Source organism: Grampus griseus, assembly GCF_964374135.1.
Source record: "Grampus griseus genome assembly, chromosome: 8".
Lineage (NCBI taxonomy): Eukaryota > Metazoa > Chordata > Mammalia > Artiodactyla > Delphinidae > Grampus > Grampus griseus.
This window is the reverse complement of record NC_139002.1, coordinates 100,436,850-100,462,647: the sequence shown is the minus strand read 5'-3', so window position 1 is coordinate 100,462,647 and position 25,798 is coordinate 100,436,850. Positions and strand designations below refer to the sequence as shown.

Below are 25,798 nucleotides of genomic sequence, written 5' to 3'. Positions count from 1 at the left end.
GCTGGATGTATGAACCTTCCAAGGAGACTAGCGCTAGACTTCAGCCCCATTCCCAGACATCTGAGCCACACTGGCACCCTGGGGCAGGGAAGGACCCCATAAGAACATGGCAGGGAGACTCCCCCAGCCTTTTGGGGTAAGGGATGGGGGAAGAAGGACTCGGTAGCCCCGATAAGGCAGCCGTCGGTAGCGAGGCTCTCCCGCAGATGTAAACGAGTGTCGGAGGCCACTGGAGAGGCGAGTCTGTCACCATTCTTGCCATAACACCGTGGGCAGCTTCCTGTGCACCTGCCGACCTGGCTTCAGGCTCCGAGCTGACCGAGTGTCGTGTGAAGGTGAGCACTGGGCCCTGCCACCCGGCGCTGGGCCCCGCCTCCGGGCCCCCAGGCCCCACCCTCCCAGACCGGGCCCCCTTCCTTCCCCCTGAATTTTTTTTCAGTTCATCTCGTTTGTTATTTCCAACATCCCCCTTTCATCCTTTCTGTCTCCTTCCACTTCTTTACCCATTCTTTTTTTTTTTTTTTTCTTTGCGGTACGTGGGCCTCTCACTGTTGTGGCCTCTCCCGTTGCGGAGCACAGGCTCCGGACGTGCAGGCTCAGTGGCCATGGCTCATGGGCCCAGCCGCTCCGCAGCATGTGGGATCTTCCCAGACCGGGCACAAACCCGTGTCCCCTGCATCGGCAGGCGGACTCTCAACCACTGCGCCACCAGGGAAGCCCTCTTTATCCATTCTTTTATTTTCCTTTCACTGTTTCGCCAGCCCTACTGTTTCCCCCCAAAAAGTAAAAGGAAAAAAAAAAAAAAACACCAAAAAACAATGATAGAGGAACCTGTGACATAGGAGTCCCAGTAACCTGGGCTCACGGGGACACTTTGGACAGTGTGGTGTCAGATCTCTGCCATGAGTTAACAGCGTGCCTGTAATCGTCCATGTAATGTCGTGTCAGTACCGGAGGCATTCTTTCTAATCCAGGGCCAGTTTTCCATCGTGTAATCGCCCATGATGGCCTGAGCTCAGCCACCCCGTTTCCTCCTCCCAGCCCAACCAGTTTTCTCCCCGTCTCACTCTGATTTGTGACTCTCTTCCTTTTTGCTATCTCTCACCCTTGCCCCTCATCTGCCTCCTTCGCCGCCCTCTTGTTTTTTGTTTTTTTTTTTTTGCGGTATGCGGGCCTCTCATTGTTGTGGCCTCTCCCGTTGCGGAGCACAGGCTCCGGACACACAGGCTCAGCAACCATGGCTCACGGGCCCAGCCACTCTGCGGCATGTGGGATCTTCCCGGACCGGGGCACGAACCCGTGTCCCCTGCATCGGTAGGCGGACTCTCAACCACTGCGCCACCGGGGAAGCCCTGCCCTCTTGTCTTTCTGTCTTTCAGACTGTTGGGCAGCTGCTGTCCATCTGCAGGGAAAATGTGCACTGTTCCTACGTGTGTGTGTGTTTGAGTGTGTGTGTCTCAGGGGAGGCATCCTCTTGGAAGCTGGCCTGTCTGCCATGGGCCCAGAGAGGACCCTGGGCCTTTCCTCCCCCTGAGCCTCTGCATCTCCTCCTGGGAAGCCATAGCTGGATGGGAGAGTAGGGGACACACTCCTGACTTGTCAGGAGTAGGGAAGGGTCACTCCCAGGTCGGATCCCTGAGGGCTTAGAGAAGGTCTGCGTGGTTCAGGAAAACCCGAGTCTCCTTTGCGGCCAGCGAGGAAGGGAAGGGAGAAGACTCTGATTTTGCTGCATATGAAGCAGCTGGACCTCCCGCATCGCCGGCGTGTGACTTCGGGCTGCTCGTGGTACTTTTTCATCAATCTTCTCCCCTGATCGTCACCGCAGCCCCATTAGTTTGAGGTTGAACTGGTGGTATTAGACCTATCATGTTGTTGAAGAAACTGGCCCAGACACATTCAGTGATATGTGGTGGTAGGCCTGAGTCCACGCCCCTCGAATCTCGCCTCCTGCCCCTGCTGCCTCCCTGCAGACACCTCTGTGTTTCCGTTTCAGCTTTCCCCAAAGCCGTGCTGGCCCCATCTGCCATCCTGCAGCCCCTGCAGCACCCCCCTAAGATGCTACTGCTGCTTCCAGAGGCAGGCCGGCCCGCCCTCTCCCCAGGGCACAGCCCTCCTTCTGGGGCTCCAGGGCCCGCAACTGGAGTCAGGACCACACGACTGCCATCTCCCACACCTGCACTACCCACGTCCTCTGCTTCTGCCCTGACGCAGCTACTGTCTGCCCCAATGGCCACCCCAGTGCCTAGTCCCTCTCCGTTGGGGACCCTCAGACCTCCCTCACGAATCCAGGAGAAGGTGGTGGTGACCCCTTCCTTGCCCAGGGGCCCTGAGGCCACACAGCTGGCACCAGGGCCCTCTGCCTGTTGGCACCTGGGAGCCATGCATGAGTCCGGGAGCCGCTGGACAGAGCCTGGCTGTTCCCAGTGCTGGTGCGAGGTGGGTGTGAGGGGTCCCCCGGGCTTCCCTGGTCTGGTGTCTGGGGTGTTGTGGTGGCTGGAACTCCAGTTTCTGCTTCTAGGATGGGGAGGTGACCTGTGAAAAGGTGACGTGTGAAGCTGCTTGTTCTCACCCGATTCCCTCCGGAGATGGGGGATGCTGTCCATTGTGTACAGGTGGGAGCTGGTCTGGGGAAGGCTGTGAGTTTCTCACATGGTACTGCCTCTTCCCTTTCCTAGCCTTTCTGCAGCTGAAAGGCTGTTCTCCGACTTCCGTGTGTCACCTAAAGGGTGATCCCTGGGCCTAGCCCCCAGAGCTTCTGATTTAGCAGGTGCTGGGTAAGGCCCGGGAATTTGCATTTCTAACAAGTTCCCAGGTGATGTTGACGCTGCTGCTTCGGGGACCACACTTTGAGAACCACTGGTCTGTGCTCTCAAGGGGAACTTTTGACCTTCCGGGGATCCTTTTCGAGCTTCGTTCTTTCATTTATTCCTTCATTCAGCAAGTTTCTCCAGACCCACTCTGCAGTCCCCTCCCCTGCCCCTGTCCCCCTCCTACTGCAGGAGGAGTAATCGTTTATAAATTCTACCCCTGTTCTGATTCCCTCCCACAATCTGCTGACAATTTTTCATTTGCTTCCCATTGCTGTTAGGATAAAGACCTCAAATCTTACCAAGTCCTTCAGCAGAGCTCCTTAACACTCACCCTGCACGTGAATCGCTGGGAATCCTGTTAAAATGCAGATTCTCATTCAGTAGATGTGGGGAGGGGCCTGAGCGGCTACATTTCTATGAAGCTCCTGGTGGTAAGCTCCTGGTGGTAAGGTGGTGAGGTGTTACCTCACCTGGTGGTAAGGTAAGCAGCAGTGAAAAAATCTTCCTAAGGGTTAAAATGAAAATGCAACTTACTGATTTTCTTAATGATAATTGTGATTTTTTACTGTGTCCCTACTGTGTACTAAGCCCTGAGTGTAAATTGCTGTGTACATTACATCTGAGGTTGTGCATCCTTCCAAGTCCCTGCAGGGCATGTGGTGGTATTTCCATTTTACAGTAAAGACAGCTGAGTCCCAGAGAGGTTGAGTGACACATCCAGGTCCAAAGCCACTCAGGTGACAGGCCAGGTTTGGCACCTGGGGCTGTCTGGCTGCCTTTCCTGCCTTATGGCAATAAAATGCCATGCTTTCAACACAGTTCTGGGTTTATCAGACATAAATGGGACCCTCCCAGGGCACCCTGTGTGGGTGTCTCCTGTAGTTCTCCAGGGGTCTTGGGACCACACCGTCCTGAGTACCTAGATCTGTCACTCCTGGGGCATCCGAGCCAGTGAGAGAAGGTTCCAGGTACATTATGCCTGGAAAAGTAATGAGACCTCAAGCTTCCTCTACTTTAAGAGGTCTGATGCCTCCACTCCTGTTTGTCTTTCAAAGGCTGTTTTCACAGTGGCGTCATCCGGGCTGAAGGGGACGTGTTTTCACCTCCCAACCAGAACTGCACTGTCTGTGTCTGTCTGGTGAGCATCACAAGATCCCTGAAGCCTCGTGGGTGTTTTCTTAACCTTTGGGGGTTTTAGAGGAAGGGGGAAAGACCGGATGTTAAAGGTGAGCTCGTTGAATGGAGGGAGAGTTCTCAGGTTGTGGATTTTGGTCGCAAGCTGTGGAATTTAAAAGCGTGGGGGATGGGAAACCCGTAGTGTGTGGAGTCAGGGAGGTTTTGCTGAGCAGAAAAGAGCCAACATGCAGACAGGGTCCATCTGTCTAGGAAGGGGAGGGGATGCAACTCCCTCGGAAACTTCCTACCAGGGAGGCCGTTTTTCTCTCCAGGCAAAATATTTGCCGGCACAATAAAGGTAGCCGCGTTGGGAGGGAGAAGGCTCGTTACCAGACTCAGCTTGTTAAGAGTATTTTGCTTGAGGCAAATTCACTCTTCCAAGAATAGTTATTAAGTTCCTACCGTGTGCCAGACCCAGCCAGAGGCTGTCCCTTGGATTGCATCGTGAGCACCCGGTGCATACCAGGCAGGGGCTTGGTATTTTCCATCTAGTTCCTCCCCCGAGGCTCCTGGTGGCTCTTCTGGGTCGGCTTTACAGTCCCCATTCTACAGGTGGAAAGACTGAGGCTGGGAGGTGGCAGAGCTGGGATTTGAGCCGTGGCCTTTCTGCATCCAAAGCCCAGGCTCTGCCCACCAGCCCTCACTGCCTCTCATCTTTAAAAGCAGCCCTGGTCTGGCAGTGATGGCGGAAGCTGCAATGTAAAGGGGCGGGGCACGTAGATCGCTACCGCCGCCATTTTTGAGCCCTTCCTGTGTGCCACGCTTGTGAAGTGGCCAAGCGTTTTCGTGCCTGATCACATTTCACTCAATCCTCAGCAACCCCAGCAGAGGTGCCCTTTCCAGCTCATCTCACAGATAGGGAGACGGAGGCTCAGAGAGGTGACATACTCTGCCCAAAGTCACACGACTTGGAGGGGCAGACCCTGGACCTCAGGTCTGGCTGACTCCAAAGCCGGGGGCTTTTTTGTCTTAACTTCAATTTTTAAAAATTGAGTTTTAAATTTAACTCCTTGGCCAGTATTAGTCACTTGGTTCAAAACTCAGATGCACGGTAAGGTGTCTCTGGTGGAGGAACCTCTGTTCTCCACTTCTCAGCATCCTTCCGGAGCTTCTGTATGCCATGGGAGGGAATGCCATGGTGGGGGCAATGCCATGGGGGGCAGTGCCATGGGAGGCTAGGCTCGTCCATTTTCATGAGGAAGGCAGCGTGCTCTGCTGTCTGGTCTGCTCCTCGTCTTGGAAAGGGGGATGTTGGAAACTACACCATAATACATCTTGGTACTGGGCCCCAGCACCGTATCCTTGTGTGACCATGGTGGCATTTAAAGGTCTTGGATGGCTTCCCTTTTATTATTTTTTTTAATATTTATTTATTTGGCTGCACCGGGTCTTACTTGTGGCATGCGGGAACTTCGTTGTGGCATGCGGGATGTAGCCCTGACCAGGGATCGAACTGGGGCCCCCTGCATTGAGAGTGTGGAGTCTTAACCACTGGACCACCAGAGAAGTCCCAGGATAGCTTCCTTTAGGAGGCTTTCATGTGGGACAGGAATCCTGAGGGTGGTGTGAAATAGGGAACAAGCTGGTTCTGTTGGGCCTGACGGTCTACCCTCCCCCACCTGCACCACCTCTCACCTCCTCAGGCTGGAAATGTGTCCTGCATCTCCCCCGAGTGTCCTCCCGGCCCCTGTCAGGCCTCCCTGAAGTCGGATTGCTGTACTTGTGTGCCAGGTAAGGGACTCTTTGTGGGGAGAGGACAGGGTGAATTTAGCTTTTTTGTAAAAAATGACGGGGGTGGGGCGGTGTCTTTCGAGTATGTTTTTTTGGGGGGGGGTGAGTGGAGGAGAGAGGAAGGAGATTGATTTCTGCTTTAGAAACTCAGATCAAATGAAGCATTTCAAAGTGCCCGTTTTAATGGAGCACCTACTGTGTGCATAGTGGTTTGGATGCTAGATTGGGCTCAAGGCCCAGCCTGCCCCCTGCTGGGGTTGGTGCCTTTAACACAGACAGGAAGGGGTTTGGGTCCACCCTTGGCGTGGCTCTGTCCCGAGACTGGGAGGGTGTCTCCCCTGCCCCACTAATGAGTTAGTCTTTTGTTAAAATGTGGTTCTCTTTCCTGAGATGACCTCATGGCCGTCACTGCTGGCTCTGGGCCGTTGTTCTGTGGGGCCCTTGCCAGTCCTGATCTCATTGAATCTGTGTGGTGCAGCCCTGAGGGAGTACTATTCATAGCCCCATTTTATAGATGAGGACACTGAGGCTCAGAGAGGTCATCACTGTCCAAAGACACACCAGTGAGTAAAGGAGCAGAGCTTGAACTCAAGCTTGCCTGATTTCAAAGCTAGTGTTCTTATTAAATACTATTTTTCCCTTGACTTTTGAATGCTATTTTAATTTTATTTATTTATTTATTTTTGCCACGCTGCACGGCATGTGAGATCTTAGTTCCCCGACCAGGGATTGAACCTGCGCCCATGCATTGGAAGCGCAGAGTCTTAACCACTGGACCACCAGGGAAGTCCCGAATGTTATATTAGTTTTAGTTAAAACATTTTTTGAACAGGCAATATACTCCCTGTGAGGTAGGAATTGTTAATTCCATTCTACAGATGAGAAAACTGAGGCTTAGGAGAGTTTAAGTATCTTGCCCGTAGTGAGTTGTGTGGCTGGGATTTGAACCCAGTGCCCTCTGATTAAAGCTAGGTGGGCCCCGGCAGGTTTTTTTTTTTTTTTTTTTTTGCGGTACGCGGGCCTCTCACTGCTGTGGCCTCTCCCATTGCGGAGCACAGGCTCCGGACGCGCAGGCTCAGCGGCCGTGGCTCACGGGCCCAGCCGCTCCGCAGCATGTGGGATCCTCCCGGACCGGGGCACGAACCCGTGTCCCCTGCATCGGCAGGTGGACTCTCAACCAGTGCGTCACCAGGGAAGCCCCCGTCAGGTTTTTAAGGTTGTTTTTACCAGCAGGGATGGGGGAATCTTCAGATGAGAGGCTCTCACTGAATCCTCCCTGCCTCCAGGGGCTGGCAGCATTCCCAGACCTTCCTGTAGGTGTCTGGGGCCATCTTTTCTCATTTCTTCTTTTCTCTTACTCTTTAGTTATTCCGGGCTTCCCATCCTTCTTGGTTAAGGACCTTATTTTGCATGTGGTTCATTCTCTGTCAGTTTTTTTTTGGCCGCACCGTTAGGCATGTGGGATCTTAGTTCCCTGAGCAGGGATTGAACCCGTTCTCCCTGCATTGGGAGCTCAGAGTCTTAACCACTGGATGGCCAGAGAAGTCCCTCTCTGTCAATTTTTAACTACTGGTGTACCTTTAGGTGAGGGTTTGGAGGGGAGCAGCGATTGGGCTCTTGGGTGTGGGTGTGCCATGGAGTATTGTGGGGGTGTGTTTTCTTCCCAGAGACCCCCCCACCCATTTGCTCCCCCTTTTCTTTAGCTGCCCAAAGACCTTGAGCTGCCTCTTCCTTTCTCCTCCGCAGTGAGATGCTATTTCCATGGCCAGTGGTATGCAGACGGGGCTGTGTTCAGTGGTGGTGGTGACGAGTGTACCACCTGTGTCTGCCAGGTAGGGGGCTGAGTGGGTGGGTGCTGGGGAGGGGCAGGGCACACGACACTCTCAGGATGCCTTGACCAGGAGAAGAGGAGCTGCCATGCAGCAAAAGGGAAACTGAGGCGAGAAAGAGACTAAAGGGGCCTTAGCATTCACCAAGGCCTTCCCGCAGTCTCCTTGAAGTTCGTCCTTCAGCATTGCTATTTATAGAGCACCTACTGTGTGCCTGGGACAATGCTGGGTGCTGGGGACGCAGTTGAGCACAAGACAGCCCCAGCCCCCTCTGTCAGGGGCCCACAGCTAGGTGGGCAATGGACAGGGGAGCGGGGCTCTTAACCAGACTGTGGGCTTCAGGGAAGCCTACTTGGAGGGAGGGATGCTAAGCTGAGACCTGAAGGATAACTAGGACAGCCCGGTGAGGAGCTGAGACAGGTGTGCCCGGCAGAAGGCACTGCGTGAACAGAAGGCGGGAGGCGGGAGAGAGCAGGGCATGTTCTAAGGCCTGGGGGTGTGCATTCCGGCTGGAGCCCGGGCCGCGAGAGGGACTGGAAATGCGGCTGAGGCGGGGATCCTGTTTGGGCTGAGTTCCAAGAACAGGGCCTGGGGTGGGCTTCTCGCGTAAGTGTTTTTCTGAAGGAGTGCTCGCGGGAGAGACTGGCTGGGGAAGCAGGTCAGGCAGGGGGAGGGGCCACGAGAAGGGGGGTCTCGGGCTGATGCCACGGGGAGCTCTGGAGTGTGAGTGGCACCGCAGAGGTGGGTGTGTCCAGAGGCCAGGGAGCTGGGTTCTTCTGCCCCCAGCATCAGGTGTTTGTAGGTACTTCCTTGCTCCCTGGGGAGTGGGGGTGAACGAACCATCCAGGCGCCTGGAGGACGTGACCTTCATCAGCCAAGGGGCCGTGCTTAGGGGAGGGGGTCTGCGAGGGGGTGGCGACAGCCTGTGCGTCAGTCTCAGTCGTGAAGGGCTTTGCCAGCCAGGCAGAGGGTTTGGACTTGGCGAGCTGCCCAGGGTTTGAAGTGGTGGAGTGTTGTGATCGGACTGGTGCCTGAGAAAGTTCTCTGGCTGCAGGTGAGAGTGCGTTGGAGTGAGAGCAGAAAGCTATTGCAGAGGTGAGGGGAAGAGGTTCTGGAGGCTTAAGCTAGGGCAGCCGGGGACCCAGCAGCCACGCAGCCGCCGTATTCCTGGGACCCTCTCCCAGCCTCACCGCAGCCCCCAGGGAAGGACTCACCGTTCCTTCCACTCTTGCTCCCTGGAGATCTGTCACTTTTTTTTTTTTTTTTTTTTTTTGCTGTACGCGTGCCTCTCACTGTTGTGGCCTCTCCCGTTGTGGAGCACAGGCTCCGGACGCTCAGGCTCAGCGGCCATGGCTCACGGGCCCAGCCTCTCCGCGGCATGTGGGATCTTCCCGGACCGGGGCACGAACCCGCGTCCCCTGCATCGGCAGGCGGACTCTCAACCACTGCGCCCCCAGGGAAGCCCGAGATCTGTCACTTTTAGGGGGATGATGGCAGCCTGCCAGCCTCCTCTTTGGCCCTCACTGGTTTGTGCCCCCTGGCTCTCTTCCAGAACGGGGAGGTGGAATGTTCCTTCACGCCATGTCCAGAACTGGATTGCCCCCGCGAGGAGTGGTGGCTGGGCCCTGGGCAGTGCTGCTTCACCTGCAGGGAACCCGCACCCATGACAGGTGAGGCCGCTTAGCCCTGCATCCCAGGCTGTACCCAACACCAGGCCTGGATGCCCGAGCCGGGGGAGCCTGAGCTTCACCCGCTGAGACTGTGTGTGTGCGCGTGAGTGCTCTCTGTGTGTGTTGTGTGTGTCTGTGTGTGTGTCTGTGTGTGTGCTTTAAGTTTGTATGTGAGTGACATCTGTGTGTGAGCTTGTGTACACGTGTCTGCGTGTTTGTGTGGTATCTGTGTGTGTGTTTTTGAGTGTGTGTCCGTGTGTTTTTGTTGTGTGTCTGTTGTATCTGTGTGCGTGTGTCTGTGTGGGAGTGGTTTCTGTGTGTGTGAATGGCTATGTTTGTGGGGGTGTGTGGACGTGGACGTTTGTGTGAGCGTGCCTGTGTGTACCAGGCTCTTGTTAGGCAGGAAAATTCACTGACTGAGGGAGCGAGGCGGCAGCAGCAGGCAGCTCTGGGCCCAGTGGGTGGCTGCGTGGACTCAGTGTGAGTGAGCAGAGGTGTCTGTCTGTCCTTGCTGGGTGGCGCTGTAGGTCCCGCGGGCATTCAGGACCCTCCTCGGCACTTCTGCCCACTCGTCCTTTCTCCCCCGCTGTCCCCTGGCCAGGCTGCTCTCTGGACGACAACGGGGTTGAGTTTCCGGTCGGACAGATCTGGTCTCCCGGTGACCCCTGTGAGTTATGCATCTGCCAGGTGAATGACAACCTGCGCGCCTTCAGCTGCTTCCCCCGCCCTTCCCCGTCCCGGGCCGGGCATCCCTGCCCCTGCAGAAGCGGGGCCACCTCAGGCCTGTCCCAGTCTCGCTTCCATGCTATCACATCCCGTTTTTACAGAAGGGGCTGGGATCCAGGTTCTTCTGTCCTCGGTAGATTTTCAGGATGACAGAGCTTGGCAGTCTGTCTGTCGTAAGAGTGCTGTGTGACCCACTGTGCATGTGCGGGGAGCTGCTGGCCTAAGGAGCTGGAAATAGGATTCCCAGGAGCAGGTTTTCGCGGGGCACGGATAACAGAGGGAGCTGGGCAGCCCGAGGCCTAGTAGTTAAGGCCTTTTCCGTGAAATCGCGAGGCTTCCTCCATTAATGTGAGTCACGTGACCTCACCTCTTCGGAAGCGGGTGAGGGTGCATGAGTTTTGAGAGTCAGATTGACAGACACGCAAACACAGCTATTTACCAAGAAACGTGATCGTTTTAGCTCATGTTTAAGTACGGTCGGCTTTCCTTTCTACTTCAAGAGAGCTTTTAGTCGCTTGAGCTTAGAGCTTTATTTCTCAAAATGAGGTTCCTGCACTGGCTGTGTCGTTGGCGTCACCAGGGGAGCCTAGGTAGAACCTCAAGGCTGCCCAGGGCTCGGACGCAGAATCTGCATTTTAATCCCCCGGTGACTCGCGTGCACATGAGCGCGTGAGAAGCGCGCCCTTCAAGTCCCTTTGATGCACCATTTGTTAAAAAAGCCTTAGACCCTTAGAAAACTTGGAAACATCTCATTGGAATCAGAGTGGGGAGCAGAGTACATCCGCTGCCCTTTTTCTCCTTCAGGACTGATCTAGGGCACTCACATTACAAGGAAATAACACAAAACTCCAGCTTCTTACGAAAAAAAAAAAGAAACTGGATATGGCGCTTTCATCTTCTGAAAGACATTTCCGGTGGAATAGCTTTCTATAAAAATAGGATTTTATTGGACTCCATAGATTTGGGGTGAGCCAGGGTTTCAGGGAAACTCTGAGAAGAGTTTGGATGAGGTTGTGGTGCAGCCTTGGCTGCTGCGGGGAAGGGACGGGAAGCTGAGGAGACCAAAACCCCAGCTCTGGGATATGGGAAGGCTTTTCTCTGGAAGGCTCACACCCCCTTTCCCAAGTAGCCAGTCCTCTTTGGGGGGACCCCTGCCGCTTCCCAGCTGCATCATGACGCCTCTTAGGTCAGGCTCCGGCCAGTTTGCAGCACCGTCCTTTCTTTTGGGGGCCCGTGGGGTGGGGAGGTGGGGACTGGCGTGGCAGGTGGGGTCTTGGTGAAGTTCTTCCTCCCTTCAGGCAGATGGTTCAGTGAGCTGCAAGAGGACAGACTGTGTGGACTCCTGCCCTCACCCGATTCGGATCCCCGGGCAGTGCTGCCCTGACTGTTCGGCAGGTAAGGCCCTGCCTGGGGGGCCGGGGATGGCATAGCACCCCTGGCCCCCACATCTGGGGTCACCCTGTATCAGGCTTCTCTGTGCAAAGCACCACACATGCTTCATCTCTGCTTATCCTCGCAACAACCCCATGGGGCAACCCCATTTTAGAGATGAGGAAACTGAGGCTCAGGGACGGAAAGCAGTTTGCTCAAGGGAGGCCCTGTCTGGGTGCTGGAAGCAGATATGAAGATATGCAGAGCTTGCAGCCTAGGTGGGGTGATAAAGGAACATACCTGTGAGACAATTAGAGAACAGGGAGAGGAAATTAAAGTGATCCTTTATGTGTTAATAGTAATTTTCACCTTTTCCATTATTTCAAGAGTGATATTTTATTATAGAACATTTAGAAGATACAGAAAGCAAAGAAAAAAATTAAAAAGGACCCATTATCACTGTTAACTTCATGGTTTTATCTTCCTAGTCTCTTTTTGTGATATAACGTCTATCTCTATAACATATCTGTAACATACATCTATGTCTATATATCTATCATGTCATAGATACATAGCATATCATAGTTGTATGTTATATCTTTTTTCTTCTTTTCTGGCCGAGCCACACGGCTTGGGGGATCTTAGCTCCCTGACTAGGGATGGAACCCCCACCCTTGGCAGTGAAAGTGTGGAGTCCTAACCACTGGACTGCCAGGGAATTCCCTATATATTTTTTCTTATAAAATGTTTCTCTACTGTCCCATCACCTGCTTTTTTTGTTTTTTAATACATTTATTTATTTATTTTTTAATTTTAGCTGCACTGGGTCCTTGTTGCTGTGCGCGGTCTTCCTCTAGTTGCAGCGAGCGGGGGCCACTCTTCATTGCAGTGCGCAGGCTTCTCATTGCGGTGGCTTCTCTTGTAGAGCATGGGCTCTAGGTGCGTGGGCTTCAGTAGTTGTGGCATGTGGGCTCAGTAGTTGTGGCTCGCGGGCTCTAGAGTGCAGGCTCAGTAGTTGTGGTGCTCGGGCTTAGTTGCTCCATGGCATGTGGGATCTTCCTGGACCAGGTCTTGAACCCGTGCCCCCTGCATTGGCAGGCGGATTCTTAACCACTGCGCCACCAGGGAAGCCCACCATCACCTGCTTTTATACGTACCAGTATGTGATAAATATCATCGAGGTGGCAGCACTCAGATGGGGCCTCTGTGGGCTTCGGGAAGCAGAGAGCGGAGCTGTAGGGGAGCCTCCTGGAAGGAGGGGTTTGGGATTCGACTGAGTGGAGAGGAGCAGAGAGGATGGCCGTGGTGCCTGGCACCCAGGTTGAGTCTCCGGGTCCCTCATCCTGATCCTGCCAAGTGAGGGGGTGGGAGGAACGGCTCCCTTCCCTGGGGGAGAACCTTGAAGTGAAGACACTATGATCCCTTTGCTGAATCCAGCAAGAAACAAGTCAGCACCCAATCCAGACATATGTTCTGTCCCTTCCCCAACCCCCTGGGCAAGTGTCTAGAGAGGCCATTCGCCTGACCTTTGCTGCCTAGAAACACCTTGGACTTTCTTCCTGGCAAAGACCAGCCGTCCCCTGGCTGGCCCTCACCACATGCTCTCTCTGGCAGGCTGCACCTACACAGGTAGAATCTTCTACAATAACCAGACCTTCCCGTCCGTGCTGGACCCGTGTCTGAGCTGCATCTGCCTGGTACGACCACCCAGACCCGACCCCTGTCTGCGGAAACTCCCCAGAAATAGCCAGCAGCTCCTGAACCCTGCAGGCAAAATCCAGAGACCTCCAAGAGAATGGTCACTTCTGGATCATGGTGAAAGCTGGCTTCCTTCAGCCCTGCCCGGGGTGATTCTTTACCCAGGGCCAGAGAAATACTTTTAACCCTGCCTGGCAAAAGTCCTCTGCTTCTGGGTGACCAGGGAGGGTCTTGGGGGCCTTACGGTATAAAATATGGCCCAGGGATTCTCCCTGAGAGTGGAGGTGAGGAACACAAACCCAGGACTCTGTACGGAATCTTTAATATGCTCACATTCTCGAGCCCCTGCCGTGTGCCAGTCCCTGATCTCAGCACGACCTGTTAATTCATGGGGAATCCTGTGAGGTGGGTGCCTCCATCCCCTGCCTGCTAGGTGAGACAGCCGGCACAGAGAGCCCGCAGCTAGTCAAGTGGAGCGCCGAGGATCAGTTCTAGTCTCCTGAGCCTGCTTCAGACAGCGCACTTTTACCCCTAAGCCATACTGCCTCTCAGTCTAAATGACAGGCATATCATTTAGTATTTGGAAAATGGAAAAAATAAGTCCTTATTGCTTGTCATGCTAGAAGTGTTTCATGCCTGTGGGGCTTCTTTGCTGGCGGTGGGTGAAAAGGGATGGGTCTGCAGAAAGATCGAGCAACTTGGGGTGAACATCTCTGGCCTCTGAGTGGCCCTGTTAGTTCACAGCCATGTGCTTTGGGGAGCTTTGGCTTCTGGGTCCTTCCCCCTAAGTTTTTGGTGCTCAGCTTTCCTGGGAAGTTCATGGATTTGTTTGACAGGTAGCTGTTGACAGTTGAGCTCTGAGGACAAGGCTGGGCCTGGGGGGCTTGCGTTCTAGTGGGGGGACAGACTCTACCTCAGTCTGTTACCTCACCATGGACCTCTCACCTGACGTTGATGGTTCCGATGGGCACTTAATGGCTATGTGATGTGTCCTTCACGAGTGACCCATCAGCCCCCCAGAACAAAGGGCCTTCAGTGTTTTCTGTGTCCTGCAGCTGGGTTCGGTGGCCTGCTCGCCCGTGGACTGCCCCATCACCTGCTCCTACCCTTTCCACCCGGACGGGGAGTGCTGTCCAGTGTGCCGAGGTGAGTGGGACCAGCCACCCCTCGTGCAAGGCTCCTGAGTGGGCCTTGGCTCTCACGGCCCCTGTCTCCTCTGCCCCTGCAGACTGCAACTACGAGGGGAGGAAGGTGGGGAACGGCCAGGTGTTCACCTTGGACGATGAGCCCTGTACCCAGTGCATATGCCAGGTGAGCTGGGCCTGGGGACCCTGGACCTGCTGGGCCAGGGGCTGCTTCTAGCCTTTTGTCCCTTTGTGAAACTTGGAGCCCCTTAGCCAGTGTACGCCTGTCTTCCGCCTGCCATTCTTCAACTTCAATTACCTGCGGGGATACCTTCGGATTTGATGGTGTCCTCTACCTTTGTTGTTTCCTTAAGGCAGCCCCACTGTGTTTGGCTTCACCTGTTGTTCAGGTGAGGGTCAGGCCCTGCAGCTTCTGCCCCAGATCTTTCCGTGGGTCCAACTGCTGGTGTAATATGTCCTTGAGGGCGCTGCTGTGGAGGGGTGAGATGCTCCAGGCTTCCTCACGTGTCTCCTTCTGCTTCCCCAGCTGGGAGAGGTGAGCTGCGAGAAGACGCCCTGCCAGCAGGCCTGCTCGGACCCCTCCACGCCCCCCAGGGACTGCTGCTCCTTCTGTCCAGGTAAGTGGCCTCTGCATCCTGGAGCCTCACCACTGTCCTTTTCCACTTTGCTTTTCTGCCCAGAAACACAGAACTTGTACAGGGCTGGATGTGAGAAACCCAGGCTCAGAGAGGGAACGTGGCCTGCTCCAGGTCACACAGCCAGCACGTGGTGCGCCCAGGCCCAAGCCTGGGCTTGCTGACCCTCGTCAGTGCTATGCCACACTGCGCCGTGCCGTCTGACGAGTCTGTTTACTGTTCCTTTTTCTTCTTCATTTCCTCCTTTCTGAATCTCTCCCTCTGCTTTCTTCCTTTTTTAAAAATTAGAATTTAGGAACTGAATCAACTTTGCAGAAGAATAATTGCTAACATGTATTGAGTATCCATTATGTGTCAGGGAACCTGTATTGAATGTTATTTCTTTTTTTTTAATTGTGGTGTAATTGACATGTAACATTATATTGGTTTCAGGTGTACAACATAAAGATTCAAACTTGTATATATTGCAAAATGATCACCACAGTAAGTCTAGTTAACATCTGTCACCCCACATAGTTACAAAATATTTTTTTCCTGTGATGAGAACTTCTATGATCTAATCTCTTAGCAACTTTCAGGTATAGTATTTCAATGCAGTATTATTAACAATAGTCACCATGCTGTACATTATATCCCAATGACTTATTTATTTTGTAACTGAAAATTTGTGCCTTTTGACCCTTCAGCCATTTTGCCCACCCCTCTCCTCCCACCTTGGGCAACCACCAACCTGTTCTCAATATCTGTGTGCTCAGTTTTTTTTTTTAAAAAAACGATTCCGCATATAAGTGAGATCATATGGTATTTATCTTTCTCTGATTTATTCATTTAGCATAATACCCTCTAGGTCCATCCACGTTATTGCAAATGGTAAGGTTTCATTCTTTTTTGTGGTTGAATAATATTCCATCGCGTATATGTATATACACACCACGTATTTATCCATCTTTATCTGTCGATCGACACTTAGGTTGTCCCCATGTCATGGCTATTGTAAATAATGCTGCAATGAACCTTGGGGTGCATATATCTTTTTGAATTAGTGTTTTCCTTTTTTTTTTGGATATATACCCGGTAGTGGAATTGCTGGATCATATGGTAGTTCTATTTTTAGTGTTTTAAGAAACCTCCATACTGTTTTCCACCGTGGCTGCACCAGTTTACATTCCCACCAACAGTGCACGAGGGTTCCCTTTTCTCTACTTCCTTACCAACAGTTGCTGTGTCTTGTCTTTGTGATGATGGCCATTCTGACGGCTGTGAGGTGGTATCTCATTGTGGTTTTGATTTGCATTTCCGTGATGATTAGTGATGTTGAGCATCTTTTCATGTCCCTGTTGGCCATCTGTTTGTTTTCAGACGTCTTATTTCATTTTCACAGCAACTCTTTGTGATAGATACTATTAGCATCCCCATTTTCCAGCTGAGGAAACTGAGGCACAGAGAGGTGAAGTGAGGTGCTCAAGGTCACACAGCTGGTTGGCAGTAGAACCAGGATTTGAGCCCAGAGTCAATGCTTTTAGCTACTCTGCTACATTGACTCCTGAAAATGATTCACATCTGTTCGTCTCTCTCTATCATGAGTGTTTGTTCATGTGGATCTTTTTGCAGAGGTATAAACAGGACATGGACAACCTACTGTAACACACAGTTTCAAAATATTGATGTAGCCCACAGCTGGCCATTTAAAAACGCTCCCAAATACTATGGTTTGCTTACCCCTTCCCTTTTTGGTTGACATTTAGGTGGTTTCTTTTTTCCTCTTTTTTTTTTTTTTTTTTCTATCCATAGTGGACCCACTGTGAAAAATCTTTGGTCAGACAACTTTTGTTTTCAAATTTTGTGAGTTGCATTCAGACCCTGTGGTTAATAGGTGCAGTAACTAGGTCACGGGGTGTCGGGAGTGGTTTGGTGACTCCTAGGGCATGACAGCAGGTTACCAGATGGGGTCCTAGAGAAAGGGGAAACTTACAGAGACGTAGCTGGTGCCCCATATGCCCACCGACTCTACACTGTGTGTTTTGAATTTAATTTTTCCGGGTTAACATGTCCATAAAGTACCTTACCGGTGGCTATTTTGTTCATTTAAATGCCCCAGGAATGTTTATGCATGGGTGCTCTTATTGTCTCCATTTTGCAGATGGGGAAATGGAGGCTCAGAGAAGTTAAGTTTCTGTCTTTTTAAAAAGAATTTATTTATTTAAAAATTTTTTTTGGCCGTGCCGCACAGCTTATGGGATCTTAGTTCCCCAACCAGGAATGGAACCCGGGCCCCATGCAGTGGAAGTGCCAAGTCCTAACCACTGGGCCGCCAGGGAATTCCCAAGTTTCTGACTTTAAGGCCACGTTCTAGGTGGTAGTGTCGTCGGACTCAGGGCCAGGTCTCTCTGATTCCTCACCCCATGCTCGTTCCCATTCTGCTCTCCTGCCTCCTGATGGGGAAACTGAGGCCCAAAGAGATGAGATGCAGAGCCCACCTCCTTCTCCTGGGGCACCTGCCTCAGCTGCGTTCACCATGTGTGAACTTGTTTTAAGAAGAAATGCTTTTTACTGAAATACGAGGTGAATTGTTTCCTTTTGATAATTAAAAAAAAAAAGAACAGCTTTCTTGAGATATAATTCACACACCCTGTAAGTCACACGCTCAAATTACACAATTCAGTGGTTTTTGGTAAAGTGGTTTTTGTGATTATCCTTTTGATGGTTTATATATATATTTCAATTGAGGTATATTTGATGTACAATATTATATAACTTTCAGGTGTACAGCAGGGTGATTCACAATTTTTAAAAAAGTTATAGGTTATCTTTTGATGATTTTTAAAATGTAATCATTCCAGTTTGTAATGTGTTTACCAGCCTCCGTCTCCTCCCTGATCATACCTTTCTCCAATATTCTTCCTTCCTTCCCTTGTTCTCCCGCCATGGATTAAGCCCTTATGATGCGCTGGCCTCCAGGCTGAGACTTAAAAGCAAATTTTTTCAATAGACTTTTTTTTTTAAAAGCATTTTTAGGTTCACAGCAAAATCGAGCAGAAGGTACAGACAGCTCCCCGAATCCCCCTGCCCCCGCCCCACGCACAGCGCCCCCTGCTGTCAACATCCCCCACCAGATGGTACATTTGCTACAATCAATGAACCGACTCTGACACGTGATTGTCACCCAAAGTCCAGAGTTTACATTTGGGTTTAGGCTGAGACCGCTCAGGCTCCGTTTCATTCAGTCCTCATTGCGTGGCCTGTGTGGTCATCACTGTTATTATGATGCCCATTTTACAGGTGGGGAAATGGAGGCCCAGGGGTGTTATGTGCCTCGTACAAGGTCACACAGCCAGTGCCTTGGTGAACTGTCTCTCTCTGCTCATGGTTCCTTTTGGGTCTTCCCTTTCCTGGAGACAGGAGCCGGCGGGATCCCCCAACCCCAACGGCCGGTGCACAGGGACCCTTAAGGGCCAGAGCTGGGGCACTGTCCTCGGTGCAGCTCATCCCAGACCTGCCTCAGTCGTGGGGGAGAACCATTGTGCATCTTCTTGCCCCGCCCCCTCTCTAGATTCCCTGGAAGAAAGCCGGGGTCTCTCCCCTCGTGGAGACGTTGAGCTCAGCAAAGTGGCCCGGACCCCCCGTGGAGACCCTGAGGCCCTGCTCAACTGCAGCTCCTGCCCGGGGCCCCCAGCGGTGTCACCTCGGAGGCCAGCGCTGCAGCTCCTCCAGCTCCTCCTGAGAACAAACCTGTCTGACATGCAGACTATACCTGTGAGCCCCTCAGGAGCCCAGGCCTTACCCTCACCCCCTTTGGGGCCAGGGGGCATGTTCCCAGGGGAGCCCGGGGCCTCCCAGCCCCCTTGGCCCTCACCAGGGCCTTCAATCCCTCCAGGAGCCTCCTCTCTACCTCCGGCCTCTCCCGGGGCTCCCGGGCCACCTCCTGTTACTCCAGAGCCCTCGTCCTCGGCCTCCGGGGCCCACACAGCATCCAGACAGCCTTCTCTGCCTGCCACCATCCGGCGTAGAGCCTCAGCCCTTTCCACGATGGGCCCCAGCCCCTCAGAGGCCCCCGTCACTATCCTCAGGCCTCGCAGGCTCTCTCCAGCCGCCTCCAGACTCTCTGCAGCCCTTGCAGCCATGGCCAGCCCTGGCCCCCAGGAGCCCACCATGGGGCCCTCACAGGAGGAGTCCACAGTGTAAGCAGGACTCCGTTGCAGGGCCGTGCCCGGGAGACGCCAGACAGAGAAGGCTCTGCCAGAGGCCCTGGGAGCTTGCAGGGTGGCTCTGGGGGCCAGTGAGGCTGCCGACTCCTTCAGGACCCCTGGCGGGGATGGAAAACCCTCAGGGCCCGATGTAGCCTTGCTCCCAAGAAGCATCTGGGATGTGTTGTGAGACTCCAGCAACACGTTCTCCACCGTCAGCATCCTCCCTGGACTGCGTGGGCCGCCTGTCTTCTGAGAAAGGTTGGGGCAGCTGAGTCCCTCCTCTGGAGCAGGAGGGTCCGAGGGGCCTGGGATTCCACTGAGATTGTGCCACCAGCTGTCATGTGTCCTCACCCGAGGTTTCCTGATTAAAATCTGTCTCGGTCTCCCCCAGGCTGCCCTGCTCATTCACTTCTCGCCTTTGGAAAGGTGGGAAAACGTCACTGCAAGCCCACAGGTGATGAGCTAGTGCCCACCTCAACCCCCAGCTCAGGAGAAAAGCCTGCAGAGACCTGGGGCTAGATGGGGAGGGGTCTTAGGTAAGTACCTGGTGGCCTGTGATGCTAGGAGACTTCTGAAGTGAGGGGCCGGAAAAGACGGATGGGTTCCCCAGGAGGGAATAGTAGGCAGGTGGAGTCTTAGGGCCTGTGCTTAGCTTTAACATCTGTGGGCCGAGGGAGGCAAGCAGGAGGCAGGGGTGGGCCCGGCAGTGGCACGGTCTCAGCCAACCCCCTGTGGAGCTCTGAGGCTGGGCTGGCCTTCAGAGTCAGCCCGAGTTGGGACAAGGGGACAGAGCATTGTGCCCCCATGTTGGCCAGTAATTCTGTCTGTGGGAAGCGGGCCCAGGAAAGGGGTGTCAGCCAAGGCAGTTCCCTGTGAGGGTTGGTGGCTGAGAGCCGTCAGTCAACAACCTTCCCTGCGGCTGGGGTAATAAATGCGTCTGTCCTGAAGGGGGCATCTGGACGGTGTGGCCCAGTTTCCATGACAGCTGGAAAGAGGACAGTGCTAGCATTGATGGGGGAGAGTGAGATGGGGGTGGAAGACAGAGAGCTATGCTGTCACCGTGCCACCAACTTGCTATCCCTGAAACCCAAGGGGGCTGCAGAGTAACCCGCGCCTACGCTGGCCCAGGCCATCCTCCCCTTGCCTCTTCTCTGCCCTGATGCTCACCGTGTATCCCAGCGGGGAGCGTCCCCAGGGGGCACTGGCTGCAAAGGCCATCTGGGTTATCCGCCCCAGGTGTCAGTGTAGGGAGGGGTCCTAATCCAAGCAGGATGGCAGGAATAATGAATTTGGAATTAGGAGCATGAAAACCAAAGACTTTAGGGATGCAAAGGACTTAGAGACCACCTTACTTAGAGACCAGTTAAGACACAAAGGGTGTGGTTGGATGAGGGCTGGGGTGCCGTGAAACCCCTGTTTGAGCCCTACTTGCTGTGACTAGCTGTGAGACCTTAGGTCTCGGTTCCCTCATCTGTATAATGGGCTCACAGCAGTCCTTCCTCATGGAGTTGAGATGACAGCATATAATACAGACTCCGTAAGTCTCGGGGCTTTGTGCTTGTGACCTTGTGCAGCCCACCCAGCTTCATGATGCCACTTGGGATCTAACTTCAGGATGAAAGTGTAGAACACTGATTGACTCTGCTCCTCACACAAGCCAGCTCTCCACATGGCAGAGGCTCAGCGTCAGTGCCGATTTTCTCACCGCCATCCCTCTGTTCAACGAAGGATGCAATTCAAGTTTTAATACTAGTCTCCCCTCTCCACAGAACTCAGGTAAATAGTGTTCATTTTGAACATTAAAAAAAATAAAAGGCTGGGGTGGGGAGTTCCCTGGTGGCCTAGTGATTAGGACTCCGCACTCTCACTGCCAGAGCCTGGGTTCAATCCCTGGTCGGGGAACCGAGATCCTGCAAGCAACGCGGCACGGCCATAAAAAAAAAAAAAAAAAAAGAGGCTGAGGGGTGGGGGGTGGGAGGACAGCTGTAGGCACTTCCCTCAAGTCGGTCCAAGTATAAAAACATGACTATCTGAGACACTCCCATTCCCCGCTTACAGCTGAGACCACAGAAGCCCAGAGAGGTCAGGAGAGTGTCCGAAGGTTGCACAGACTAGGAAGGCTGATCTGGGAGGGGGGCTCTGGGATTTGGACTCCCAGCCTGGGCTTTTCCCCTTCAAGTCGCATTTGGTTGGCTTGTTCCGTTGGAGTTGCAGAGAGACACTTGATGGCTGCGGTTTATTCAAGGTGCCAAGACGGCCGTATCTTAGTTTGAGCTCCCCAAGGGCAGACCCGGAGAGAGAGAGAGATTTGGGTGAGAGTCGCTGCCCCGGAAGGTGAACCCAGAGAGCATGGTGAGGGAGGGCGAAGGGAGACAGAGAAGGGAAGAAAACCAATCAGCTTTGGTTAAAGAGTGGGTCCCTGCCACGGGCAACGTGCACCCCTTCCTCCTGCGGACCCTCTGGGAGGTCATGGAGCACACACCTCGGAATTGTCTCCCGAAGGCCTGAGGACGCCACTCTTGTCCCTCTCTTGCTCATGGGCTCTTGCCGGCTCTCCAGCATGTCCAGCTGGCCTCACCCAAGGATCATGCCTGCCTCCTGTCTGCTCGCTCTGGGCATAAGAAGACCTGGGGCATGGGGTTGGAGAGGAGGAGCAGGGGCTGCCTCCAGAGCACCCCGTGGCTGGGCCAGGGCTCTCGCCACACCGTGGTCACCGCAGGCCCTTCTCAGGACCATTGAGGGGAGCTCGGAGCTCTCCTGCCCCTCTCCCCACCCCCCTGACCCCCCACCCCGTGGGTAGGCAGTGCCATTGTGACATGTTGGGAGGCCTTGGTGGGACCCAACTTGGTAAGAACGTGTTCTGTTGGCGGTAAGCCCCAGTGTGACGCCCCCTGCCCAGCACTGACTGGCACCAGGAGGCCAGAGGACCACCTTCAAGACCCTAGATGGGCACAGAGTGCTTTTTTTTTTTTTGCCACACCACTCGGCTTGCGGGATCTTAGTTCCCTGACCAGGGATCGAATTCTGGTTCATGGCAGTGAAAGCACCAAGTCCTAACCGCTGGACCACCAGGGAATTCCCGGGCACAGAGTGCTTTTAACGAATGCATGAGCTGGTCTGAATTCTTAGCGGCCTGGGTTCCGACAAGGAGGTGTGTGTGTGCGGGGTGTTTGTTCTTGGGGAAGTACACCCTGCATTTCCCCCTAGCTAGGAGTCCATATGTCGGGTTCTAGGAAGCACGAGAGCAGTGGTCCCCAGCAGTTTGGCACCAGGGACCGGTTTCGTGGAAGATGGTTTTTCCACGGGGTAGCGGAGCGTTGGTTCAGGCGGTGACGGGAGAGATGGGGAGTGATGGGAAGCGGAAGATGAGGCTTCGCCTTCTTGCCTGCCGCTCGCCCGCTGCCGTGCGCTACGGTCCGTGGTCCAGGGTTTGGGGACCCCTGCAGTAGAGGACGGGGACGGTGGGCTGGAGCCTGTTCCACAGGGTCAGTTTCACGGGACCTAGGAAATTCCCGACGGGCCAAATGATCGGACCCGGTTCAAGAGACCTGCTTTTGGAGTTTATCAGATAAACGGGCTTGAGGATAAACCACAGTAGGTTTCTAGTTAGGATAAACGTTCAGAGGTTTAAAAATGCCTTTCATTAACTTATTTTGAATGTGTAGTACATCCCATCACTAGAAATAAAGATATATAAAAGTGTTTTAGCGAGGAGTCTCCCCAACCCCACATCCACCAAGGCTCCCCCTTCCCTCCCCACCACTTTTGTGGTGTCTGGTTCTCGGGTACCCTTTCTCTGTTTCTTTATGTATGTGCAGGCAAGTCTTATTTTCTTTATAATTCAAAGATGAAATAGCAGAGGCTCTGCTATCACCTGTGTTTCAGTTTGTGGCTTTACACCTAACGGTCTCTTCTCGAGATCCTTCTGTCCCAGTCCTTCGCGAGCATCCTCATTTCTCTCCTCTTTACAACTGCGCAGAGGCTCCTGTGCACACACAGCAGACGTCATTTAACCAGCCCCTGGGGGCGGACATTTGGGTCGTTTCAAATCTTGCTCTTACAAAAGATGCTACAAAGAGTAACCTCGGCCTTACATCATTTTGCACGTGTGCAAGTCTATCTTTAAGATAAATTCCCAGAAGTGAAGTTACGGGGCCGAAAGGTAAACACATTCCTCATTTAGATGGATAGTGCCAAATGGCACTCCTTAGGGGTTGTACCCGTGGATGCCCCCTCCAGCGATGTGCAAGAGTCCATGTTCGGGAGGGCCTGGGTTCCACAGATCAGAGCAGAGACATATGAGATGAAAATAACGCTCCTGGGGGGCTTCCCTGGTGGCGCAGTGATTCAGAGTCCGCCTGCCGATGCAGGGGACGCGGGTCCGTGCCCCGGTCCGGGAAGATCCCACATGCCACGGAGCGGCTGGGCCCGTGAGCCATGGCTGCTGAGCCTGCACGTCCGGAGCCTGTGCTCCGCAACGGGAGAGGCCACAACAGTGAGACGCCTGCGTACCCCAAAAAAAAATAAATAAAATAAAATAACACTTCTGGGGAATTCCCCGGCGGTCCAGTGCTTAGGACTCGGCGCTTTCATTGCCGTGGGCCGGGGTTCAATCCCTGGTTGGGGAACTAAGATCTTGCAAGCTGTGTGGTGCAGCAAAAAAACCCAAAAAAACAAAAAACACTAAAACCACTCCTGGACAAGTATGAGTGGAAAAGATGGATTGAACTGAGCTTAGACCCCTGAGGCCCTCAGGAAATGGGGAAAGATGGGTGGGGAAGAGGCCTGAGACCGTAGAGGAGGAATGTGAATCCACCTTACCTTGTGGAGCAAAGTGTCAGATCAGATATGCTAGCGTGCGGCTTTCTAGTATATGAGCTAATGGGGATTCTTTTTAGATTCTGTCTGGATCCAAGAATCCCAGGGTTGAGGGGCTGAGAAGGGGGAACACGGGGTCGGGGGAGGGGATGGTGCATCCCTGGAGCCTAGAATACTGCCTGGGGCACGGGAGGTGCTGGGGAAACAGCAGAAACACAAACACAGCAAAGAGCCAGGACATCATGGAATTCATCCCCAGAAGCCTGAGAATCCACCTGCTGGTCCCATGACCAAGTATGACTAGGACAGAATGTGAGTGGGGGTGACAGTGTACCCATCTGTGGTCTTTTTTAAAAAAAATCAATTAATTAATTTTTGGCTGCATTGGGTCTTTGTTGCTGCGCGTGGGCTTTTCTCTAGTTGCGGAGACCAGGGGCTACTCTTTGTTGCGGTGCGCGGGCTTCTCATTGTGGTGGCTTCTCCTGTTGTGGAACATGGGCTCTAGGCATGCGGGCTTCAGTAGTTGTGGCACACGGGCTTAGTTGCTCTGAAGCATGTGGAATCTTCCCAGACCAGGGCTTGAACCTGTGTCCCCTGCATTGGCAGGCGGGTTCTTAACCACTGAGCCACCAGGGAAGTCCCCCATCTGTGGTCTTAACCATGGCCTCTCTCAAATCAGATCCACTCTTTCATCTTATCCTAGTTGTTTCCTTTTAAAAAGTTATCTTGAGGGAATTCCCTGGAGGTCCAGTGGTCAGGACTCCATGCTTTCACTGCTGAGGGCACAGGTTCGATCCCTTGTCAGGGAACTAAGATCCCACAAGCTGCGCGGTGCGGTCAAAAAAAGAATTTTTTTTTGAATCCTTCACTCAGTCAGCAAATATCTATTGAGCACCTCCAATGTGCCAGGCCCTGCTCTTGCTGCTGGGGCTTCAACAGTTAAATGATCACAGTCTCTGCCTTGGTGGATCTGACACAAACACTCCCACTGAGTCATCATCTCCAGCTGTGCCCAGTGCCATAAAGGAAAGCAGGACCACCCCATGAGAGGGTGGTCAGGGAGGGCTTCACAGGGAATTGATGTGTGAGCTGACACCTGCAGGATGCTAGGAGTTAGCAGGTCAAGAAAAAGGGAACAGCAAGCAAAGGGAACAGTGTGTGCAAAGGCCTGGAGGTGGGGAAGAACTTGGGTATTTGTGGAGGTGGGCGAAGGCCAGGGAGGTGGGAGCTTAGGGTAAGAGGGATTAAGGTGACACAGGGAAGGTCCATGGGGACCAGAGCATGCAGGGCCTTGAAGCCACACCAAAGATATAATGTCTTATTCCAAGTGCAATTGCAGAGCATTAATGAAAGGTTTGAAGCAAGGGAGGGTTGTGATCAAATTTATGATTTAAAAAGATTGCGCAGCTAGATAGGGTATAAGTGACATTGGGAAGACCTGGAGCATTGGGTAGGAAGAGCTCACCTCACCCTTCCTTGAGCCTAATATCTTGTATTTATGTGACAAATTACAAATTGGGGGATGATGTGACAAGAGTTCCTAAAGCCATCTTGTTCTGGGCACCCAGAAGTCAGTCCGCCTCAGCAGGGAGGCCCAGCTCCAGCGCTCAGGCCGGTATCTCCAGCGGACAGCCTGGAACCCAGCAGAAGCAGGCGCTATGGGAATTCTTCCAACGTGCACGCCGAGGAGCACAGGGCTGGAATAGGTTGACCAGCAGAAGAGGAACTGAGATCAAGCTGAACTGAGTCAAAGTGAAACAGATCGCTTTGCGGCAGGAGTTCTCAGAGCCTTTGATTGGGAACTGTGCCTTGTGAACCTTGAAGAAGGGCCTAGAACGTAGCCTCTTGCATACTTATTTTGAAACTTTTTCATTGAACATTTTGCTACCAAAACCCCTTCTGAGAACTGCTGCTCTAGATGTTTCCTGGCTACCTTTCTAGGGCAGGTTTGCTGACGGCGTGTCAGCTCCCTCTCTCAACCTCTCCTTGGGGAATGGAAAAC

At 53.2% G+C, this 25,798-nt stretch overlaps 1 protein-coding gene across 1 annotated transcript in view; it reads left to right on the top strand.

Annotated features, from left to right (window-relative positions):
* VWCE (von Willebrand factor C and EGF domains) overlaps positions 1-19,045 on the top strand; it is a gene marked incomplete at its 5' end in the record, with an annotated part of 30,053 nt that extends 11,008 nt beyond the window's left edge. Inside the window, 14 exons of the mRNA XM_082660506.1 lie at positions 207-335; positions 1,994-2,436; positions 2,519-2,612; positions 3,866-3,948; positions 5,630-5,717; positions 7,464-7,549; positions 9,099-9,216; positions 9,818-9,903; positions 11,241-11,337; positions 12,928-13,010; positions 14,067-14,157; positions 14,240-14,322; positions 14,683-14,773; positions 18,342-19,045. Coding sequence (XP_082516632.1) covers positions 207-335; positions 1,994-2,436; positions 2,519-2,612; positions 3,866-3,948; positions 5,630-5,717; positions 7,464-7,549; positions 9,099-9,216; positions 9,818-9,903; positions 11,241-11,337; positions 12,928-13,010; positions 14,067-14,157; positions 14,240-14,322; positions 14,683-14,773; positions 18,342-18,973 — 2,204 coding nt within the window. The 3' untranslated portion in view covers positions 18,974-19,045. The remainder of the gene's footprint in view (positions 1-206; positions 336-1,993; positions 2,437-2,518; positions 2,613-3,865; positions 3,949-5,629; positions 5,718-7,463; positions 7,550-9,098; positions 9,217-9,817; positions 9,904-11,240; positions 11,338-12,927; positions 13,011-14,066; positions 14,158-14,239; positions 14,323-14,682; positions 14,774-18,341) is intronic.
* Positions 19,046-25,798: the final 6,753 nt, after the last annotated feature.